This window comes from Lemur catta, chromosome 7, assembly GCF_020740605.2.
Source record: "Lemur catta isolate mLemCat1 chromosome 7, mLemCat1.pri, whole genome shotgun sequence".
NCBI lineage: Eukaryota > Metazoa > Chordata > Mammalia > Primates > Lemuridae > Lemur > Lemur catta.
Genome location: NC_059134.1, coordinates 68,092,862 through 68,110,597, shown reverse-complemented (window position 1 = coordinate 68,110,597; position 17,736 = coordinate 68,092,862). Strand labels below are relative to the sequence as shown.

At 40.4% G+C, this 17,736-nt stretch overlaps 1 protein-coding gene across 5 annotated transcripts in view; it reads right to left on the bottom strand.

Moving 5' to 3' along the window:
- Positions 1 to 8,509: 8,509 nt before the first annotated feature.
- TEAD1 (TEA domain transcription factor 1) overlaps positions 8,510 to 17,736 on the bottom strand; it is a 240,853-nt gene continuing 231,626 nt past the window's right edge. For all 5 annotated transcript variants that reach the window (XM_045557552.1, XM_045557553.1, XM_045557554.1 and 2 more), the window contains 2 exons: positions 14,856 to 15,008; positions 8,510 to 8,852 (listed from right to left, as the gene is read on the bottom strand). In XM_045557552.1, the coding sequence (XP_045413508.1) occupies positions 8,739 to 8,852; positions 14,856 to 15,008 (267 nt within the window). In that variant the 3' untranslated portion in view covers positions 8,510 to 8,738. The remainder of the gene's footprint in view (positions 8,853 to 14,855; positions 15,009 to 17,736) is intronic.

Sequence of the window (17,736 nt, the reverse complement as noted above, 5' to 3'; positions counted from 1 at the left end):
ATTGGGACTACAATGAAAATTAAAGGACACAGTGTATACACATTGTACTAACACACTTGGCACAGTGTCCAGTACACAGAATCCAAGCTTTTGGTTATGCTGCTGCATACACCTCAATCATGAACCCCACGGTAATACAGAGGACAGGGGTCGGGGGTTATAGGTTAGTGTGCAATCCAACTTACTGAGTGGAGAGGCATCACGCAGGCAAGAATCATGCTGTATTTACCTGTGTACCCCTCCTCTGCTCTACCCTGGCTCCTGGCAGGTACCTAGCCAAGTTGGGTTAACGACAAATGCTCAACGGCTAGGTCTGTGTGCCAAGGCCCTGTTATGGTACCAGTGAACATGGGACTTGGCTTCTCAGGGTAAGTCTGGGATTCGCAGACAAGCTGTTCTGCAAAATTTATGTTGATTTTAATGAAGCACTAAAGAGAGAGAGACACGCAGACAGACTGATGGACTGACTTGTGGGTGTCATTAAGAAACCCTGTTAGATATAACACCTAAAGTTCCAATTACTGAGCTTAGGGGACACTTCAAAACGATCAAGGCTTCCACCTTCTTTACTCTGTCCTTCATATCCTCACCCACAATATAGAAAGCACATTTCATTCTGAACAACATACACTTTTGCAGATAAAAAAGGTGACCCACACTTTCATTTTCTTTATTTTTCATTGATACCGTATGAATACAAAGTTTCTAGAAAGCTACAAAATATCTACCACTTTATCAAGAAGGCATCAAAATGTGTCACTTTGCAAAGACATGAAAACACCTGCAGGAACTGACACAAAAATAGCATTTTTAGAGTGATGAAATAATTGCACTTAACTGTCATGGATATTAAAGTTATCACACATATGTACCGCGAAAGCTAGAATACATTTTTTTTTTTACAAAGCACTTTATAAAAAAATTCTCTGCACACAAACCCTATAATTTTCATATAACTATCATACTAAAGATAAATTCACTTTAAAGCCAACACTTAGAACATTTTTAAACAAAAAGGTACCAGTACCTAAACACAGACATTAACAAATACAAGAATACTGTACTGCCAAGAGGTTTAACCAAATGCCTTTTGAAAGTTTCTGCAAATAGGTTAAGAAAAACATGTGAGAATTTGCACACCCCCACCCCCATCTCTCCGATCTGCCCAAGAGGAGCCCAATTACCCAGAGGCAGGTTCCAAAGCCCACTCCCAGCAGCAGTACAATATCAAAGGAACCACTGACCAGATGAACGCTTACGTCACGAGCCCATTTTATACACATGACAGGAAGACACAGACTGTGAGAATCCCCTTAAGTCATTTAGAATGTGAACAAACACACATGGCAAAAACCAATTTACATAAAATTTAAGCATATTAAAGAATTAAAGGCTATTCAGGTTTCTTTTTTAAATGTTACAAAAAAATTTTTTTGTCATTTTTCAGGCACATACTGTTTTTGTTTTTACTTTTTTTTTTTTCCCTTGTCTGCAGTCATAAGCCTACTGAAAAGGCCTATAGAAATAAATCTTTCAAGGAGGTAACAGGGAGATGTATTTTTTTTTTTAAAGAAGTGCAGTTAATATCTAATTTACAGTGAAAATAATCACAAAGAAATGACTAATGGAAAAAGAAAATCAGAGACTGGTTTCCAACTGATTTACACCTAGCTTCTGTCAGCGTCTCTTACAGACAGCGGAAGGGAAAACAGTCTCATCATGGAAGGCGGACACAAGAGTCAACCTGAGCGTGGTGGCATCTAATGGAAGCTGACCCCAAATAATGACAAACGACAGGGAACAGAAATGCCGTCCCAAATACTAAAATGATGTAGTGTGGCTTATGAGTGATTCAATGCAAATTCACAGAGTAAAAACAAGTTACGGCTTAGGAAGTAGGACAATAAATACAAATATTTCATCTTATTTAAATGGTGCATGACTTCAGTGAAACTACCCTTTGCGATGCAATACATTTTAAACACAAAACCTTCATTCGCAACGACAGAAGCAATGAGTTTGTGAGAGAGAACTACTGTCAAACAAAGCACAGTAACAGCTGAAAAGAGAAGCAGGAAAATAAGCATTGGACTAATTTCTTCCAAGTTGTGGTATAGCACTGGCAGGGAAGGAGCTGGGAATTCAAGCAGCTAACTGGAACTTGGGTGCTGAGACTATTTCCTTTTCGTTTGACTGTTTTTGTTTGTTTGCAGAAGTTTCTATAAACACTCACAACTTGGAGTGGATAGAAATCACTCCTGAAACTTCAGAGCCCGGAGAGGGTATTCTTAAAGACACCAGGTAGGGACAGACAGAACATACGTAATTAAGAGTACAAAGGCTAACTTTCAAAGATGTCTGATATTATTTTTAAGTCTACATTAGCAAAGAAAAATCTTTTTTTTTTTTTTTCCTGGCTTCTTTTTGGGCTGGTGTTTTTGCCCTCCTTGTCCTTTACACTCCTCTTCCTTGCCTCTATGAGTTTCCCCAATTTATACAAGGTTTTGACAAAAGCCAACATGGACTTTAAAGAGATGTCCCTTGGAGGGCTGGAACGAACATTCTTTGAAAACGCCGAATTGTGAATGGTGCTCTTTGGAGGTTTCTCATAGCACATTCATACACAACACTCGGAGTCCGCATGTTTGCCCTAAGAAGAACACTTCAATTGCAATGACCCTAACTCACTTTTGTTCTGCACTGTCATCTCAGTTTGAGGCTTCCAACTTTCAAAATGGTATCACTGTGTAAACCAGATTAAGTGCGCACTGTCATCTGAATGGAAAAGAAAGTCTCCGCAGAGACCGGACACGAACACATGGAGAAGGAGAAAGCTGTAATATCTGTCCACCGGCCGAGACTCTGCTGTTTGTGCGGAAGCTCCCTCACGCGGATGCAGGGCGGGGTGACAAGATGAAATGACACACCAGGTCGCTGGCACACACAAACACAACAGTTTCCGGGGTCCCTCCTGCTGCAGTGTGCCACGGGTGAGTGGTGGGGGGGCCCCACTGGTGGGCACACCAGCAGCGGGCGGGGACCACGTCGTGCTCTTGTGAACAGAGGCCTGTGGTTGGTTACTCATCCCGGTAAACCAAAGGCATTATGGTGATCTCAAAATATTTTTGGTCTCTCTACAAATTATCGTATTATGGCAGCACTTTTCTAAGCTGGAATCTCAAACCAAAGGCACTTTCATGCTAGAGTGCAGAAGATTCACAAATAGCTAAGTATTTGGTCATGAATTTAAAAGGCAACATTAAAAGTACAATTTGCTTTTCATAGTAAACTACGGAAGTTGCAACCTTCTGTTTTGGTATACACATTTCAGAGTGTGGTCAAAGAACTGACTTTGTGCTCAGTTTCAGATGTTAGACCAAGAAGTCAGTTTTCTATAGAACTGGAGAAAAAATGGGCTTAAAAAACAATAACAAAAAAAGAAAACAATTTTTGCTTGTTCTGTTTCGAATAGTGGGCCAATCCGTAAATGAACACGAGGAATTGCTGTAAGAAAAGGCTGGCGGCACGACTAAGGTATTACTAAGGCACTGCTTACTGGAACGCTTTGGCAGCTCTGAATTGAAAACTTCCTAAAAAAGTAACAGTAGTAAGAGAAATGCTTCCAGCTTACAAAAGGGCTCACAGTTCCGAGGCAGCCTTTTGCACTGCATACCCTACATGCAACATCGTGAAGATTTAAGGCTTTTTCAGAAATGACATGTGCAGGGCTTTGCCACAGAAACATCAACATAAATAAGCAATGCAGACATATCCTCCTAATGTCACAGGTGTGAACACCAACAGACAGAATTAGTTCTACCCTTCGTTAGTTCAGGTATAGTGTACCAGAGCATATACAAAATTATACAATGTGTACCTGGTTTGTAAAATTGACTGTCATCTCATATGATTTAAATAATTTACGGTTGTACAAAAACAATTGCTAAAGCCACCACAGTATTGAAACCTAAAGACGACTTGGGTTTAAAAGTCCTTTGGGGACTTTTAACACCAAGTGCCTGGAATGGGGGGCTGTTTTTTGGCTGGTGTGAGTGCAGGACTTTGCTGCCAGGATGCTTAGCAAATAGAAATTTGACTTGGAGCCTGTGGCAGGTGAACTGTCCCTGGAGTAAGTGAAAAGGCTCATCAGCTGTCCTGTGTGTGTGTGGATGCCTCAGATAGCTACTGTCAGGGACACTGCAGCGTGGGAGCAGCATCGGGGTGATGCTGTGCCTTAGCACAGGGGTCCTGAATGTCCCCTTTCTGAACAGACCCTGTCCACACATTCTTAGGGGTCATTTAAGCATAGAGCACCGAAGAACAGCCTCCACCAGGAGAGGCCAAGGATTAAGTGGAACCCTAGAAAAGGCCTAACCAGTGGGGTGACTGGGACAAGTCACCTCGCCTCTAGGTCTCAACTTTGTTGTCTACAAAATGAAGGAGAGTAGATTGTGCTCTCTTTTAGATCAAGAAAGGAAAGTTCTATGAGCGCTCTTCTGGAACTGATCCCTCCCCCTCCTCCACCCCTAAAGATGAAATGTTCCAGAAGTTTCAATACATTCTACAAATAGCACTGATTATAAGGCAGGAAGTAGAAGCAGCCCAGAGGAAATATACTGAAACGATTAAAGGTTTGATAATGACACCCATGAGCTCGTGAGAGATAATGAAAATTGCTGGGATTTTATTTTTCTTTTACCCCAGCAAACTAAGGGATGAAGATCAAATCAGAAACACTCTTCAAATAGGTGTGATTACAGGAATGATAGTGACCAGCTGTTCCAAACTTCCCCAGGGAAGAGCGAAAGAATACTTGTAGTAAGAGAGGTTGTTGTGAAACAGAAGTTCTGAAACAGTAAGAAACATGGACAAGGCTTGTAGGAGAAAAGCTTTCACAGGGTGAAGTAGAAAGGAAAACCATTTCAAAAATGGCAATTGGGGCCGGGCACGGTGGCTCACGCCTGTAATCCTAGCACTCTGGGAGGCTGAGGCGGGTGGATCGCTCGAGGTCAGGAGTTCAAGACCAGCCTCAGCAAGAGCGAGACCCCGTCTCTACTAAAAATAGAAAGAAATTATCTGGCCAACTAAAAATATATATAGAAAAAATTAGCCGGGCATGGTGGCACATGCCTGTAGTCCCAGCTACTCGGGAGGCTGAGGCAGTAGGATTGCTTAAGCCCAGGAGTCTGAGGTTGCTGTGAGCTAGGCTGACGCCACGGCACTCACTCTAGCCCGGGCAACAAAGTGAGACACTGTCTCAAAAAAAAAAAAAAAAAAAAAAAGGCAATTGGGACCTGTCTGATCTAGGGCAGTGGTTCTCAGCTGGGGGTGATTTTGCACCCCGTGGGATGTCTGGCAATGTCTAGAGACACTTCAGGTTATGAAAACTGGAGGAAATGGGGGGCGGGTACTAGTAAACTTCCTACAGTGCCCAGGACAAGCCCTGCACAACAAAGACCTGGTCCAAAATGTCAATAGTGTCAAGGTGGAGAAACCCTGGTCTTAGGTAGCTTGGACATTGTAGGATTTTAGGAAATGTTCTGAAGAACTCTTGGTTTTACTTTCAGTCTCTCACTATGATGGAAATGAATGCCAACAGACCCGAGCCCAGTTCTTCAGTGCTTCCCTTTTAGGCTGTGGACATTTGGCCTCCAAACTCTGCAGTGAGAGCATGAGATGGCCTGGAAACAAACCTGGGTCAGCGGGAGACAGAGCGCCTGAAAGAGAGTAGTGAGGACAGGACTCTAGGAAGGCTTTTTTATAGTTTAAAAAGCTTGGCCAGATGTGGTGGCTCATGCCTGTAATCCCAGAACTTTGGGAGGCTGGGGCGGGAGGATTTCTTGAAGCCAGGAGTTCGAGACCAGCCTGGGCAACCCTATCTCTACAAAAAATAGAAAAATTAGCTGAGCATGGTGGCATGCACCTGTAGTCCCAGCTACTCAGGAGGCTGAGCCAGGAGGATCACTTGAGCCCAGGAGTTTGAGGTTGCAGTGAGCTATGACACTGCACTCCAGTCAGGCTGGGCAATAGAGCAAGATCTTATGTCAAAAAGAAAAAAAAAAAACAAAAAACGTTTAAGACATAGGGAGAAGACTGCCATACAGAATGAAGGACCAAAAAGAAATTCGGATTAGGTGCTATGATGCCAATCCCACCCAAGGATCTAATTTGGGAGAGAAAAGAGGCTCAAGAGTTTGGGGTAACTGGACTGGTGGTTAAGATGGGAAAACTATCTGTCCTGAAGAAAGCTTTAGAAGAACAAGAAATAAATTTCTCAAAATCTTAGAAATGTTTTAAGAGCAAAAAGTAATTCTCAAGGTTGATCAAGTAAACCCACAAAGCTCAACTACAAAGGCATTCAGGAGGAGGATGTGGGTGGCGAAGCATCTGAGGGCCCAGCTGACCCTGTGAGGTCAGCAGACTAGGGTGTGCCCTTCTTTGTAACCAACAGAGCTGTCCTCTAGCTGGTTTTCTAGGGTTCCAGACTTTTTGTGCTTTGAAAAGTAAATCCCAAGAGCTCTCCTGGCAGCATCAAAGAGCCCCATTCCCCAGTGGGAACAGGAACCAGATAATATCTCTCCTGAAGTTTTGGGATGGCCTGGCTTTTAGCCATTTGTACCCAGTCATACAGTCCTGGTCCTAGGAGGGAATGGGGGTTCCCTTGAGGAAAGATGCAGGAAATAGGGACAAAAGAAACATCCCCAAGAGGGGTGTCCAACAGAAGTCATTATAAACGTGATGACCATGAAAGAAGCCACGATCCCGATGTAGGGTGGAGGACAGGGGCAATCCTTCCAAGGCTGGCCCGGAACCAGGAGTGCGGAGTAGTAGCACTGCCCTACTGGTTTAGGTATGGGGTGGGCATTCCAAACGGAGAAGGTTTTGCACACTCTCCTCCAGTCTTCCCAGTGACCGGTGATGCACGTGGGAGAGGTTAGGCTTAGTCCAGTGCTTTTCTGTTTGCCACAAGCTAGTCACACCTTCATGCTCATAACCACAAGATACTGACCAGGGTACAAGCCGGGTCAAAGCAGGTGGTGGGAGACAGAAGCAGGTGTATAAGTTACTTGGATGTGGTCAAACTAAGGTTTTATATTCTGGTCTACAAAACTTACTTCATGTTCTATTGTTAGCATACTCCTATGACTTATAAAAACATCATTTTCCTCTGGGAAGTTGGAGGGGCACCCCCTGTTCCCTCCCAGAGGAAACACTTACAGAGATAACCCAAGACATGTGGCCACAACAAACCAACTCTGCCTGGGCAGTGCTTTGGAATATTTGGATTGCAAAGTTGAATCTCTCCTAGAAAGAGAAGCTTTCAAATGAGCCTGTTTGAAAAGGTCAGAGATAGACAACTGGGACTGTTAAAACTAAGTCAAATAAGTACTGTGACTTACTGAGAGATGTTAAGGAAATGGATGTCTTTAGAGAAGATATATCTAAGTCTATAGACACAGATTGAGATATACATACATGTCAGCACCTAAGCAAATTGAGTGACACTAAATAGATGTTCGATAAATGTGTTGAATAACTATATATGTATATGTGTATGTACATATACACATATAGTTATACCAGGTTAATATGCATATCAGGTCACCAGAAATAAAGAAGTTATTCACAGGCTGGTGAGGATGCTTGCAATTTTCTAAGGAGCAGAGATGCTGAAACTGATGAGCCTTTCACTTGCCTGGTCAATGAAAATTTTCTCCCAGCCACAGGATTCTGTATACTTTGCATCTCACAGTGCAGTATTCATGCCAATTTTAAAATTTCAATATTAAATTTCAGTGGTTCAAATATTTATTCATCTTAATAAAAAATTTGGCTGTCCATAATAAAATATAACTGCACACACAAGACTATAAACATTGTAAGTTTCGATTTTTCAGTATTTATCTACTTATTGCAAAAAGAGCCATTTTTTTCATTAAATAATCATCACATTAGTACAATACAATTTTATATTTTTAAATATACTATATATGTTAAGGATAAGGGGTGAAGTTTTCTTCCTTTGTAATACCTGTTCAAGAGTTTAATGGATTAGGAGATTAGTTTTAACCTTGAGGAAAAAAGTACAAATTTGTCTCATTAGGATATTTCTACCAAGCATTTCTTAAGGCTATAGTTTAACATTTGGTTTCAAAAAGAAAGAAAGGTTTCATTTAAAAAATAATTTAGTGAATTACATTCTTTCATAACTTCCACCCTAATTAGTTACAAAGATAAGTCTAAAGATTCTTACTTTTGTGTACTAATTTACATTTATATTTAAAGATTAATTTTACTTGTATCTTAAAACAAGAATTTTATGTTGGAAAAAAGAGAACTAAATACATTTGTATAAAGGCTGTAAATGTCCCATGGCAAATGCTCTGTCTCAATATTTTCTACCACAATTAGAAACAGGGCTCTGCAGAGAGAGACTTATGTTGTTAAGGTTCACCTTTCCCGAGGAATTGTGGGCTGCAGATCTGAAGAACACACAGAAACAACTCAATTTCTCTTTTTACAACTGTACCAGAACTTCACAGCTACAATGATAGTATGAACACATGAAAAAATGACTTCACTCAAACAGGATTTAGAAAAGTTGGGGTGACCTCGGGGGCCAGGGCACCACCCTGTGTGGTGAGGTTTACAGTCAGTCGTTCGATAATGGAGAGAGAGTGTGTGTGTGCACATATGTGTGTGTATATACAGATATCTATATATATAAATAACCATGTTCAGTCCTTTACAAGCCTGTAAATATGATGTTGTGCTCCATGTTCACTATTTGAAACTTCAAATACACAGGCCATGCAGAGGAGAGTTTCTTGTGTATCCCTGTTTGTTACCACCTGTTAAGATAAAAAAAAGGTACATATATTTAACACCATTCAGTTGAAAACATACTCCATCTGTGCATGATGACTATAATTTAATTGGAGAGGGACAGTCTTAAGTCCACTAGAGATCTCCTCAGCCTTACTCTGTGTCCTCTCAAACTTCTGGCCTCCAGTGATCCTCCCACCTTGGCCTCCCAAAGTGCTGGGATTACAGGTGTGAGCCACTGCACCTGGCTGGTCTATGTCCTCTAACACAAATTCAGAACACTACAGGTACAACTTGAATCCCTTCCAAGCTTGGTTACTATATGTAAGACAGACCTTATAGACAGAATCTCACCCATAATCTGAGCCCAAAAAGAGACCACAAAAATAAGTACAGTTTGTGGTTTTGGTCTTCTTGGGGTTTTATTTGGATTTCTTTAAAACAAAGAGAATTTTCCATAACTCTGTCCTACAAGACAATCATTTATCCTAGGAAATTATCTTCTATCTTTATCTACTTTTTCCTATCCTAAACTTTTGCTAAATTTTGTTTCACAACAGCCCACGACGGACATCGGCTCCACGAGTGCCCTGCTCCCCAGCAGTGCCTGCACTCAGCACAGTGTCGGCCAAGGAAAGGATCAGTGGCACGGGTAAAACCACGCCAAGTGACAATACTCATTGATACAGGCTTTACCTTTCAAAATGTCTTCTGAAATACTCATTGGCTCCCTTCTTGAGTGGCACCTCTCAAACTCCTCCTCCTCCCTTCCTCATGCCCACGTGTCCCTCCGCCTTCTCAGCTTTCCTGCAGGTCCGGAGCTTTCTGGAGCTTTCTGGCCCCAATCACCACAGCCCCCTCCAGCCAGACCCGCCACCTTCCCCCCTCCTCACGCGGGTCTCCATTTCCCAAGCCACTCTCAGAGGGAACTTTCTAAAAGCAAATCTAATCAAATTACTCAAAACGCTTCAATGACTCTGTTGTTTCTGTGCCTGATCAAGCGAGAGCAGCGTCTGAAAACATTTTGACTTTGAGAGCCTCGTTCCGTAGCCTGAAGAATAGCGTCTCACAGGACTTCTGATTCCCCTCACGGCCCACCGTGTGGCCGGTCTGCAAGCACAGACCGACGCGCGTGAGTCTTTCAACACCCACCTCATCCAGTGGAATCTGAGCTCCTGAGGAACTGGGCCCATGTTTCCCAGCACCTAGTTTAGGGCATGGCACTCAACAGCCATTTAACAAATATTTGCTGAGGCCGGGCGCAGTGGCTCATGCCTGTAATCCCAGCACTCTGGGAGGCCTAGGAGGGCAGATCGTTTGAGCTCAGGAGTTCGAGACCAGCCTGAGCAAGAGCGAGACCCCGTCTCTACTAAAAATAGAAATAAATTATATGGACAGCTAAAAATATATATAGAAAAATTAGCCGGGCACGGTGGCACATGCCTGTTGTCCCAGCTACTCGGGAGGCTGAGGCAGGAGGATCGCTTGAGTCTGGGAGTTTGAGGTTGCTGTGAGCTAGGCTGATGCCACGGCATTCTAGCCAGGGTGACAGAGTGAGACTCTGTCTCAAATAAATAATAAATATTTGCTGAATGAATGAAATTCACATTACTACAGCCAACACATATCGAGTGTTTATGACATCTACTCGGCAGGAAAGGCTTTACAGATGGTCTTGTAGCTCTGAGTGGGTGCTTTTATTACTCCCCTTTGACAGGAAGGAGCTGAGGGGTCAGTTTGTTCACAGCTGCCTATTCAGCTGGCAGGTGTCTCTCAACTGCTTCTTCCTCAGGAAGCCTTTTTCAGGCTTCCCCCTGGACGAGGTCAAATCCTCCTGCTCTATGCTCTCTTGGTACCACGTCCCTCCACCAGACAGCTGGAGTTCTCGTTTACATTCATTTTGTGATGATGCGATGAAAGCCTGCCTCCCTTGTCAGACCCCAGGAGGGTGGCCACCTGTCTCGTTCACCACGGCACCCAGCAGCTGGTACCTCAGCATGCAACCAGGACATGCCCCTTTTCTTGGCTGTCTGCTCACCCATCGAGGCCACAGCCCTGAGACTCCCCCCTTGCACTGTACTTCACTGTACCTGATTCCAAAGTACCGCTATAGCCTTCATTATCTTATAAGGGTTTATTTACTTGTCTCTTCTGCCCTGAAGGGCCGTGAGCTACTGTGTGTCAGGCATTGTGTTTTATTTACATTGCTTCCCAGCAGTGACTCTCCCTAGTTCAGCTGAATGAATTAAAACATTCTCAATGATAACCTTGAGGTAGAGGGTGAAGGCCTGAGCATCTTGTTTATAAAGGAGGTGAAACTGTGGTCTAAAGACTTTAAATGACCTGCCCAAGGGCTTAAAGTAGAGTTGAGTCTTAAACCTAAGACTTCTGGTTTCGTGACTGCAACATATACTACCAAGTGTCTTTTCTACCAACTCAAATCTTAATTTATGTCCATTAACGGCTCTGTGACCTTGGGTAGACCTAACATTCCTTATCCATAAAATGGGAATAAAAATGATCTCACAGTTTTGCTGTGAGAATTTCATAAAAGAACATTTATAAAGATTCTAGTACAGTGCCTAGAACTTCTGCAATCTATTCTACCTTCTCACAAACTTCCTATAAAGAATATACAGTAGGCCCTCCAATACCCACAGGTTGTACATCTGCGAATTCAACCAACTGTGCTCTGAAAATATTTAGGGAACACAAACCAATAAAAAATAATACAATAAAAAATACAAGTTTTATAAACAATACAGTATAACAACTATTTACATAGCATTTGCATTGTATTAGGTATTCTGTAAGTAATCTAGAGATGATTGAAAGTATACGGGAGGATGTGTGTATGTTATATACAAATGCTATGCCATTTTAAATAAGGGACTTGAACATCTGACTTGAGTGCATTTTGGTGTTCTCAGGGGGTCCTAGGACCAATCCCCAAGGATACTGAAGGACAACTGTAACTGGCTTAGGTTTCATGATTGAGATTCAAAAAGAGAAAAGGAAAAAAAAGTTTCTATTAGCTTGTATGTCTAAACATAACCTCAAAGGACAATAGAGATACTTGGCACAGGGTTAATTGCTGCCTTCCCAGTTCTGTCGCCATCACCAGGGCATGACAACTACAGGTTCAGCTCAATTCCTAAGTCATTCTGATGAAATCAGATAACCTAGTTTACCAGCCAGTGCAGTCTGGAATTGGTCTTGATGACACAGGCTTTGCATCTGATGTACCCAGTAAAACACCTCCAGTGCCGTCCAACATGTGGCCATGTCCCTACACTCCCACTCCTGTGGAAGAGCAGAAAAGTACAACTTCCCCTGTTCATCAGTTAGATGATTTTATTTTCATAATTCAGGAGTACTGGCTTAATTTCAGGTTTTCTAAAGCTAAAATATTATTTCTAGCAATTAATTCTTCAAGAAATTTATTTAGTTGTTTAATGATACATTTTGAAATTAATCTAATCTGAAGCATTCTTGGGATGGCTGTATTGGCTGAAGTCACATGTTCCAAGGGAATGTTGCTGATATATAGTGATGTTTTGCTTAACGACAAGGATACTCTCTGAGAATTGTGTTGTTAGGTGACTTTGTTGTTGTACAAACATCATAGAGTATACTTATTCAGACCTAGATGGTCTAGCCTACTACACACTTAGGCTACATGGTGTAGCCTATTATTGTCCTGGGCTACAAACCCATATAGCATATGCTACTGTACTGAATACTGTAGGCAACTGCAACACGAGGATACATCTGTGTGTATCTAAACATAGAAAAGGTACAGTAAAAGTATGGTATAAAAGAAAAAAATGGTACTTGCCGGACTGGAAGATGCTCTGAGTGAGTCAGTGAGTGAGTGGTGAATGAATGCCAAGGCCTAGGACTTACTGTACAGTACTGTAGACTTTATAAATACTGTACACTTAAATTATACTAAATTTATTTTTAAACAAAGTAATCGTGCTACATTATGGTGACTACAACATCACCAGGTGATAGGAAATTTTCAGCTCCATTATAATCTTATGAGACCACCATCATGTATGTGGTCTATCCTTGACATCGTTATGTGGTGCATGACTGTCGTTCCACAGGCTTTGGGGGTAATGGGTGCTTTAACACTTTTCCAAGCCATATTTATAACAGCTGTGCCCTGTGACGTAGAGGTGTAGGGACTAGGACATCTTCCTTAGCATGCAGAAACAGATTCGGAAATCGTTTTTAAGAGAACCTCCCAGAGAGGTAGGGTGGCCATCCACTCAGAGTTTTGATTAATTCCTGAGGCAACTTAAAGACCACCAGAGGATGCCACACTCACCTTCTGCTCATCTGAGTGCTAAGGCGATGCATCTGTTCTTAAATTGCAACAGAAAGCACCCAGATGACAGGAACCTGCTGCCTGCCAGTGCTGTAAACCTTGCACTGCTCAATTTTCACCAAAGGACCATTAGAAAAAATAGTACTAATGAATAGTTATTAAAGAACATTCATTCCAAACTTTCCCCCAGATTGCTAAATTTTAGAGAGACAAGGGCACATCTGAGAACCCACTGAGATTCTCTCCCTGGAATAAACAAAAATTATACGCAAAATGATCTGTTTGTGTCTGTGAACTCAGACTCCCTGCCCCTCACCTGCCAATCCCCTACAGCGGGTCTCCACCTGACTATAGGAGAACTACCTGGGGAGCTTTAAAAATAAACAAAAAACACGATGCTGGGCCCCACCCCAGGAGTTCTGATTTTATCCATATGTGGGAGGGGCTAGGACTCACTGCTTAAAAGCTTCTTGGATGAATATAATATGCTGAGGGTTTTTACCTTTTTTTTTTTTTACAGTGATATATAAGACCTGGCTCCTACTGGCTCATGAAAGTTGCCGTTAAATGTTAAGAAATTTCATGAGTTGAACCACCATGGGTAGCTTGATATTGCCCATGGAGGGCATATTTACACCGTGGAAATAGTCAAAAGGTTTTAGGGAATTGGGAAAGAGGCTTTTTTTTTAAAACCAGCACACCACTGACTGAGAACCACTGTCCCAATGGAACCAAAAAAAAAAAAACACGAGGTAAAGAATTCCTGCTCTAAGTATTCTAGTTCTTCATCCTACTGCAAAGATTAATAAAGTAGACTTTCAGAGGGCTGGGTATTTGGTCACAATATAGCCTTGCTGCCCCTTTTAGCAAGATTGTTTCTACCAAGATTTTTTTTTTTCAGTTTAATCAAAGAATGTTATTTTTTAAAAATGAGGCTTACAAAACCCATGACTGCATATTTTATATTTTGAGGATGACACTGTTCCTAATAACCTTCCCAAGTTCCCAAATGAAGCTCCCAGGAGAAATTTATTTTGAAGTTAAATATCAGAGAAACACACACACAGCATTGTCCAGGGGCACTGGTGCATTTTCCCACTGCAGACCTTGAATGCTATTGTTTCTGTTTTTCTTTAGCTGCCCATTAAGTTTTAACCAGATTTTTCAGCCTGTGAGGAACATTTCCTTCCCTAAGTTCTGGTCACTGCATTCTCTTCTAATTTATAGTTCTCCCGGTATTAAGAGCTTATATTTTCCTATCTTAATGCATGTCACTTCTTATAAGGCCTTGCAAATTCTTCATGAAATAAGTCAAGGTATGTTTGAAGTATGAATCTACTGACTCAAGCTTTTGCCTCATTTATGATTTGTACGCCATGTTGCTGCTGAGACTCAAACCTGGCTAACATTGGAATTATCCGGGGAACTTAAAAAAACACATGTACCTAGGTCCTATGCACAGAGACTCTCATTTAATGGATCTAGGATGCAATCTGGGTGTCAGGATTTTTTAGAAAGTTCTGCAGGTCTTTCTACTCTGCAGCCAGAGCTGAGATCGTCTGTGCTTTGAGGATGCTGTAAAGTCAATGCTGACTGCCCACCGGGACTGACTGACCACCAACAGCCTGGTCTGTTTCCTCAGCCCAGGCGCTGGCTCCTCCCAGGCCCACTAGGAAAGAGATGAAACAATTACCAATAAAATTGTAAAGTTTTCCAAAACACTGTTCATCATATATTTCTCTGGTAAGTGTTTGAGCTTGTGGATGAAGTTGATCATATATTCACACATCGGGGAGCGGTTTATTCGGTATACAAATCGTCCATTCTCAAACCTTGCATACTCCGTCTGTGAGGAAAAAAAGGATTTGAGCATTTTTACACTTTTGACTTCAAAGTACATATGACTGATATTAGTGCCTATGAAAGCATTTTCCTTTTTCAACATGAATCATCTGCTATATGCTATACTGTGTATATAGTTTACTTAGTTAAAAAAAATCCTATTCTCCAAACTTACATGGAATCCATTATTTTTCTGGAAATAAAAATAGTTAGAAAGATGATAGCTTTAAAGAAGAGTTTGATAGATCCTTTTAGCAAAGGTCAGAAAAAAATATAACAGCCTTAGCAATTCTTTACCTGGAGGAGATCTGTGAGAGCAGGCCCCAGCAATTTACAATTTGTCAAAGAGCCCAAAGAAAATTCCTCTTTACTGTGATAAAGCCACACAGGCTAAAAACCAATACAGCTAATTTCTCTACTTTAGAAAAAAATTGGCTATTTCACACTGATCATTAGCCCCTGAATGAGGGAGGGAGGGAGGGAGGGAAGGAAGGGGGGGGGGGACAGAGGCGGGGGAGAAAGGGAGGGAGGGAAGAAATACTATTAATACTATATATGCAGTTTGAAGATCCCACTGAAATACTCAGAAATAAGAAACACACTCCTAGGTAACGTTAGATCAAAAAGAATTAGGAAGGAAATTACAAACTATCTAAAAGCACAATGAAAAAAGAATACATCAAAACTTAGGGGATACAATGAAACTATACTTGAAGAAAACTTAATGAAGCTGCCTCATGGTTTTATCATTAAAGATGAAAAATTACAGAATTAAATACACATCTTTAAAAATTAAAAAGAAACCACAAAATAAGCCAAAACCACCGAGAAACCAAAGGAAACCAGGAATAGGATATTAATAAAGATAAAAGCTCAAATCAATGAAATAGAAATTTAAAATGCAGACAGAAGTTTAAAACTAGTTCTTTAGAAAGACAAAATAAAATAAACCTCTCACACTTAAAAGAAGAAGGAAAAGAGGCTAAGCCACAATTATAGGAGATTAGAAGATATATTAGAGATTACTTTATATAACTCTAAGGCAAAAAAAAAAAAAAACAGGCAAAGAAAACCTAGTGGATAGGGACGCTTTCCCAGAAAAATACAAATTGTTAATCCTGAACCAAAAAGAAGTGGAAAATGTCAATAGGTCAATTACTGTAGAAATGACCAGAACTAAAAAGTTGTTTAGAGATCTACCATCAGAGAAGGTAGAGATGACAAAGGCTCCACAATTTCAGTTAGACAGGAGGAATAAGTTCAAGAGCTCTACTATACAACATAGTGACTAGAGTTAATAACAAGGTATTGTAGTCTTGAAAATTGCTAAGAGAACACGGAGGTAGTGAATAGAATGGTGGCTACTAGAGGTCGGTAAGGGTGGTGGGAAGGGGTAATGAAGAGGTGTTGACTAATGGGTAAAACTTAAATAGAAGGAAAATGTTCTAGTGTTCAATAATGCAATAGGGCAACTATAGTTAATAATTTATTATATTTCAAAATAGCTAGAAATTTTCAAATGTTCCCAACATAAAGCAATGATAAATGTTTCAGGTGAATCATGTCCCAGTTACCCTGATTTGATCATTATACGTTATATGCTTGTATCAAAATATACCATGTATTCCATGAATATGTACAATTATTATGTATCAATAAAAAATTTAAAAAAAAAGAAAATTGTTAAGACTTAAGTGTTCTCACTACAAGGAAGTATGTGAGGTAATGCATATGTTAATTAGCTCAATTTGGCCCTTCCAGAATGTACATATTTCAAAGCATTTTATATTGTGTACAATACATAAAATTTTTATTTGCCCATTAAAAACAAATAAATAATAGACGCTGAAAAAAGGTATAAAAACCAGATAGTTTAGAGATAAGTTTTATGTAACTTTTAAAGAATGGTTACTTCCAGTGTTATTTAAACTATGCTAGGCCACAGAAAAAGTCAATATCCCAATTCTTTTCATGAAATGAATGCACATTCAATACTGAAATTTGACAAAGATTATAAAAATGTATAGATTAGCATCAATTATGAAACGTGCAAATTCTAAGTAAAATATTAGCAAATAGAACCCAGCAATGTATTGGACGTAGGACTTCTCCAGGAAGGCTGTGGTGGTTCATACACAGAAAATGTATGAACTTAGCTTGTTACGTCAACAAATTGGAGAAAAATCATGTAGCAAGAGTTGTTGAAAGGGCATGTGATAAAATACTGTGGCTATTACTATTAAAAATCCCAAAATAGGAATAGAAAGCGCTTAAATTAGTAATAAAAACCATTTATAAAAATCAACAATATAATCCTAAATGGCAAAACTCCAAAACTATTTCTCCTACCATCAGTAACTACACAGGATAGCTACCACTGCTATTTCTTTATACAACTGTGTTGAACATTTTAGCGAATGGAAAGAGAGTGAGGAGAAAAACTGGCATAAATAGTAGAAAAGAAGAAGAGATAAAATAAAATAAGGCTTTCTTTTTTTTTCTTTTTTTTTTTGCTGCCACTAAGATTACATACTTACAAGACCCAAGAATCTAGGGGAAAAATTTGCTAAGATGGCCATATTGAAGACAGATATGCAAAATCCAAGAGCTTTTTTCTATTCTAGTATTTAGGTACTAGAAATGGGAAATGACAAATTATATAATACTTACAAATATATTTAACAAGAAATGGACAAATCTATATGATGAAAACTATAAAATCTCATTAAAAT